This window comes from Tauraco erythrolophus, chromosome 6 (genome assembly GCF_009769465.1).
Source record: "Tauraco erythrolophus isolate bTauEry1 chromosome 6, bTauEry1.pri, whole genome shotgun sequence".
NCBI lineage: Eukaryota > Metazoa > Chordata > Aves > Musophagiformes > Musophagidae > Tauraco > Tauraco erythrolophus.
The window spans coordinates 44,173,817-44,180,497 of record NC_141470.1 but is presented as its reverse complement, the minus strand read 5'-3'; the positions used below and the strand labels follow the sequence as shown (position 1 = coordinate 44,180,497).

General features: G+C 43.8%; 1 protein-coding gene across 1 annotated transcript; it reads left to right on the top strand.

The window, feature by feature from the left end:
• Positions 1-266: 266 nt before the first annotated feature.
• On the top strand, positions 267-4,961 carry SPTSSA (serine palmitoyltransferase small subunit A). Its single transcript, XM_086613082.1, has 2 exons — positions 267-415; positions 3,709-4,961. The coding sequence occupies exons 1-2, from the start codon at positions 313-315 to the stop codon at positions 3,810-3,812; spliced, it is 207 nt and encodes a 68-aa protein (XP_086469208.1). The 5' UTR covers positions 267-312; the 3' UTR covers positions 3,813-4,961.
• Positions 4,962-6,681: the final 1,720 nt, after the last annotated feature.

Below are 6,681 nucleotides of genomic sequence, written 5' to 3'. Positions count from 1 at the left end.
GGTACGACTCAGACCGGCAGTTTACTCCAGCTTCACGGTCAGCCGTGTAATTTAATCAGATCGGACTCAAACTCCTGGATTTTAACGTTCCCTGTGGCGCGCCCGCCTCGGCTATTCCCGGCCCTTCCGCGCTGGACGCGCCCCGCTGTGGATACGCCGTGACGCGCTGTCGGCGCCGCCTCCGTTTCGGGGGGCAGCGGCCGCCCGGCCGCGGGGGCGGGGCCAGGCCCGGCGGCGGCGGCAGGGCGGGCCGCGGGCTGCCACCGCCTCACGTCTGCGCTCGGCCTGGGCCCGGCGAGCGCGGGGCGCGCCATGGCGCTTGGCTCGGCCTGGAAGCAGGTGTCGTGGCTGTACTACCAGTACCTGCTGGTCACCGCGCTCTACATGCTGGAGCCCTGGGAGCGCACCGTCTTCAGTATCCTTCTGCGGGCCGGACCCTGCCCGCGGGGCCTGGCGGGGCGGGCGGGCGTGTGCGCGGTGCTGGGGGGCCGGGGGGCCGCCCTCCCCCTGCCGCGCTGTGCCCGGCGGCGGCTCCGGGGCTGCCCTGAGGCCGGCGGCCGGGTGTGGCGGCTCCGCTTCCCCGGCGGGTGCGGTGCCGGGCGGGCGACCCGGTGCCGGGGAAGAGGCCGGGCCGGGGCCGGGGCCGGGGCCGTGGCCGTGCGGAGGGCGGCTGGCCGCCCGCGGGGCTTCCTGGAGGTGAGGGCTGAGGGGGAACGGGAGGAGAGGAGAGGAGAGCCGAGCCGTGCCGTGCCGTGCCGAGCCGAGCCGTGCTGTGCCGTGCCGTGCGGGGGAGCAGCCGGCCTGAGGCGCCGAGCGCGGCCGGTGCCTGCGGCCGGCGGAGGATCGGCAGCCTCCGCCCGGCACCGGGGCTTGTCCCCTCCTCGCAGGCAGGGGCTGGAGCTGCTCACCTTCACAGACTAACGTGCTGCCCGAGTTGGGGAATGATCCTCGTGCTGGTGTTCCGCTTCTTGGGCATAAGTTTAGATCTCGGAAGTTATTTCTCCTTTAATTTTTCTTCTGTAAAGTTATGGTAGTTCTTCTGTTGTTTTGTTTTTGGTTTTTTTTTTCACTGAAATTTCAAGGTTTGTGTTGGAGGCAAGTGTCTTTCATTATTTCTTTTGGTTTTTTGCCTAGTGGAAAGTAAACGTGCATGCTGCAGAACCTTGCAAGCTTACGTTCGCATGGGGCTTTGCCACATGATTTTTGTTAGATGAGTATTTAATCCTCGAGCTGGTAAGTTTGCTTGGCTCTTTCGGAGTGGAAGAACTTGATAGATGCTAATGTGCAGGCATCTGTGTAAAGACTATTTATAGGTCTGGTTCTTTACCCCACCTTGTCATACAGGCAGTACGTTCTCTCAAGTGTTGTTATGGCATCACAAGTATTTTAAGTGTGGCTGTTTTGATCTTGACTTAAAATGATGTCTCATATGAGCGACCCTGAGCTGTCTCAAATTAATGTAGAGAGGCAAAGAGAGAAACTTCCCAAACATTACCAAAGAGAAGGGTGTAAGAGGTAGTGAGAAGGTGCTTTTACTGACATACTGGTCAATTTTGTAAATGAACTCGCTTTTGTTACATGAAAGTGGTTGCCCAAGTTACAGCTATGCAATCAGACTTTTTTTCCTGTGTAAAGTCAGTTAAAGTGGGGATAACTTACTATTTCTCTTTTCTAATATTTATAGACTTACTGTGCACAGTTGTTTAGGTAGGGGTTCTCACTTTCAAAATACTGTGTTCCTTGCTAACATAACTTTCTCTTTTTATGCCATGCCTCTATCAGTGAGGAAATTTCATTTTTGCTTTTCTTGCAATTATATTAGTCATGAGTATTTTTCTTATTTTGTGTTAACCATGCAGCTTTTTGACTTAGGTAAAATATTTGAAGTAAATGAAAGTCTGTGTGTATGTTTACTTTTATAAAATACTTATATTGCAGTGAAGTAATTATCACTGAACTTATTAAAAATGTCATGAGCGACACAAGTACTGCTTGCGATCTCGGGTCAGCAAAACTGGTTTTTGTCCTGAAACTGGACACTTTCCTTGCAGGTGGGCCAGGTCTGCCAGGTGCTGTACAGACACGGCACAGACACGGTGGCCTTGGGAGTTAATGGTGTGTGGTTCTTCTGCGTGTCTGTCTCGCTGCTGCTTGTGCTCCACAATCATAACTGAGCGCTGATACGGAAACGTGGATTTATGACTTGACCTTCATTGTAGCATCTTGCACTTATAGTCTTCTGGGACTAAAAATACACGAAGAAGCTAGTATGCTCTAATAAGTGCAGCTAATACCTCTGCTCTGCCTCGGGGAAGTTGGTCATAGAGCGTTTGTTACACGCCTGCGATGGTGACTTGATTTCTTGAAGACATGGAGCATCTGCAGCTCCTCTGATTTCACCTGTGGAAACTGAGTCCAGTGTTATCATGCTTGTTAATCTCCCGTGCTTTTTATAGTGTTTCTGTCTAAGTTTACTGAATCTCTGCAGGTAGTTGGCTGAAATCAACAGGTTGTTATTAATTTAGAGTACTTCTTTTGAATTTCTGAAATGTTAAAACTTCAAATGGCATAATCTTTCTGTAAGCTGATGCCATGATTTCTGTAGATAAAGCTTTGTGAACCTTAAAGCTCAACAAAGGTCCAGTTGGACGTATACGTTATAAGCTGTCATCTCACTTCTTTTACAAAAGGTCCCTGCTAGTTCAGCTGTTAAAGTGGTGGTCTTAAGATTGTTTAGCAGATAGCTTCATGTGAAGTTTGTTTTGCAGTGTGATCTGCTACAGTAAAGTACTAAGGAGTATCTATTTGTTTAAATACACAAGGTGACTCCAAGCCATGCTGATGCTCTGAGGCTTTGTGAGTGAAATAGTTAGAAAGGTGTATGTCACGATGCTGCTCATACTTTTCATTCCTCCTGCGGTTTCTATTTCTGAAGTGCTGTCAAACAACACATAAATTGAGGTGCTTGCCCGTGAGGAAAGGTCTGAGCGTGACGTGCAGATGGAGAAGGAAACCAAATAATGTTGTGACTTAAAGCATAGACACTGGCAGCTAGAAACAGATTTGAGGTTTGCCACCTTTATTACGCCAACAGTACAACTTTCACACTAGGTGTGTTTTGTGCATCATAGATTAAATCTGTTGGGTCATACTGTTCCAAGAAGTTGAGGTCAATATCTCATGCTACCTGATTAAAAACGAGTAGGTCATCCACAAATAAGAACTCTTATTCAGCACAGCTACTCATATTATTTTGTTGTGGTTTTTTTTTGTTTTGTTTTGGGGTTTTTTTGTGATGGTTGACTATTTTCTGCTCAGCCGAATGGGGCTGGCTTCATTAGGTGAGACTTGCTTAACACCTAGGAAGATGCATATAAAAACTTGTATATTCTCAGTGCCCACTTTCTGTTCCTCCTTCACCCTTCCCATGCTTTGGCCCATCCTCTTGTGCCTGTGACAAGGCAGTGGATAACTTGCAAGGCATCCTTCCATAATTCAGCTAGTCACTCCTACCAGTCTTCTGGTTTTCAGTGTTCAGTTGGTTCTTCCTGCAGCTGTAATTGCTGAATACAGTTCACCCTGTATTCAGGGTCTGATTTAAAAGTGTAATGTTGTAAGATAGTTACCAGGAAAGTTTTAATGCTCTAAGTTATGTGATGTCTCTTGCGCTTTGAATTTCAAATGCCTTTTTCCTCAACTGTAATTCAGATTCCATGTTAGTTTCCATCGTTGGAATGGCACTGTACACGGGCTATGTGTTCATGCCTCAGCACATCATGGCAATATTGCACTACTTTGAAATCGTGCAGTGATGAAGAACGTATTTTCAAGGAGTAATCGGGCTCTGAAATCTGGTCTGCAAAGAAGAATGAACCTCTTAGTTTTAACAAGACTTCTGCCAATGTCAGAAAGACACGATTATGACTCTGAAGACTAGGAAACGAGACATGTAGAGCAGGGACGCGAGATGTCCCCTATGTTGTGTTCATTCCTTTTAGTTTTACAAGATACGCCCTTCTATAGTAGTTTTGTCTACTTTAACATTGTGATTGTACTTTGATATCAGTATTTTCTTAACTTTGTGACAGTTTCAATATTGCACTGTGAAAGCTTTTCTTAATTGTAATTTTGAGTAAATCCTAATTGCCTTCTATTTTTAATCGGAAAGTCATCTTATTAAATGGGGCTTAAAGCTTTTGCTATTGTATGGTATGTATTTGCCTGGATATTTCTATTAATGCGTTTTGTAAGAAAATACATCTAGATTCATATTAGAGACATGGATATATTCGTCTAACGCTATTTACAAAAGTTAGTTTGTATGACTGAACTCAGGTGTACTGTCTGCTGTCCAAGCTTTGTTTAACAGTGTATTTGTGTATATCACCTAAATTTGGAATTAGCAATTATTTCAACTTTCTGTATTCCATCTGCTGGAGGAGAGTGGGGGAGGTGAGGCATGGAGATGGCATGAAGATTGCATTCGTTATGTTTGGAGTAGTGCTGTGGTTCAGGGCTTTAGCTGGTGGGGGAAAAAGAACTTTTCTTTACTGACATAGGCCCACGTAAGGCTTTGGGATAGCACTTTAAATCAACCCTGTTTTTTCTAGCTACCAATTCAATTGTACTTTTACAGGATATTTTATTATGTTCCAGTGGTTATGGTTTCTGCCAATTTTCACTCAACAGTGTTACTATGCCTAGGTTTTAAAGGGGTTTTCTATTGCTGCTGGTGTTCCAAACATATTCTTGCTACAAACAACCAAAACATAGGGGTTTAAATGGACTTGAGTTACAACTACAGCAATAAGTAGCTGAATACTTGGCTGAAGTCCTGTCTTTTTTTTAATAGGGATTTTTTTCAGTTTTGTATTCTGAAATGTAAGATGGTGACAACCTAACTTTCCTAAGTGGAGGACTTTTTTTGTTGTTGTTGTTTAAAAAATAAAAGTTTAAAAGCAGAGCTTTGATGCAAAACTTTCTTTAAGAAGTTAATGTGTTTCCAAATGCTGCTCGCTTTTCTCAGAACTTTCCAAAAGGCAAAAAATGATACCTGACTGAAGAATTGTGGTTTTTTAATGACCTAGTAGTAATAGATACTGTTAGATTTTTTTAATGCAACTTCTATTGAAATCAGAAACTATACCTAAATTGTACAACTAAATTGTTGTCTTTTAGGTTTATGCACACTCACGAGAAAAAGAGTGTTTTTCCCACCTCTGTATTCAAGAACTTTGGGTTTATTTGATTAAAAACTCTGTTGTTGTCTTGGAGCTATAAACAGTGGACCATAAATTTCTTAGCTGAACCCTAGATTTACTGAAGGTGGTAGGGGCCTCCCACTAAATTAGTGCCTTCCCTTATTGTCTGTCTAAAACTGGTAGATTTTTGGGGTGGTGTTTTGGTTTTTGTTTTTTAAAGCATCCAGAGTTATATGTGACTATTTTAAGTATATATGGAGATAATGGTAAGTTAACAGTTAACATACTGTTTTTGAAGTAGCATCAATTCCTGCTGTCCATGGATTAAATTGGCACTGTGATGTTTCTTTGCAAACTACTACTGTGATTGATACACATCTACTGATGAGAAAGGGACTCACTTGGGGAAAGGCCCTTCTGTGCAGGGGCATTAGGAATATTAAGCATTATTTTTAATTGTGAAAGGTTTTATAAAAGGGCTTTGATATACTGACTTTTATTAACTGTCTGCTTTTTGTTGAGAAAAAAAGAGTAGCCGTAATCTCCAATCACTTGCGTTATGTTGGAGTGGGCTGGATCAATATGGTACTTGAATTCTATTTACTAATTTGAATACAATCTTCAGCATTTCTTTTTTTTTATTATAAATCAAGAATCTCATAGTCTTGGACTGTTCTTTTAGATTCCGGATACTTTGTTAAAGATGGAGTAACTTCATTAATAAAATACTGGATTATTAGAGTTTGAATTTCTAAAAGAAAGTTTCTGCAACGTGTCCATTTCATAAGGTGATCTAGTGAAGAGATTACTCAAGGGGTGATGATTATGAAGCAGAGTAAGTTCTCTTTTTTAAAGTAAGGGTATTGGTAGGGATTTGATTAATCGTTAAATCTGAATAATAAATGAATGTGCAAGCTGAAAGTCGAAGGCAGTTTAAATACCATTTGGAGACACCTGGTCAGTTACGCTTCTCTTTAAACAGGGTGATAATAATTGAGCCATCAGTAATTTAGACAAAGTTGGGAAAAAAAAAAAACTGACAGCAAGTGGCTTTATGTTAGTCCTTTAATAGTGGTAGCTCTTGGGGTTTAGATTGAGTCATCAGAAATAAGCGTTTAGAGGTGCAATAACCGCGTTACAGCACAACTGATAATACCAGCTCCATCAGCAGCCCCTGCCTGCGGCTGGCAAAAGGTGTGGCTGGAGCATCCCGCCTGGGTGGGGTGACTTGCTGTGCTGGTGGCCCTGTCAGGAGCCTGTATAGCCAGCAGCTGTGGCGGCTTCCAGAGCCGGCTCTGCAGAGGCACCTTGGCAGATATGGGGGCTGGGTGCTGTAAAAATAATCATTAAAACTCTTTGCAGAAGGAGCTGCCATAACCAAAAGAGGAAACCGAGGCACAGTATTGCAGAAAGTCAGTCTGGAGCCAGAAACGGGTCCAGGATGTGTGTGTAGGTATGTCCTGGATCAGTTATTTTGTGT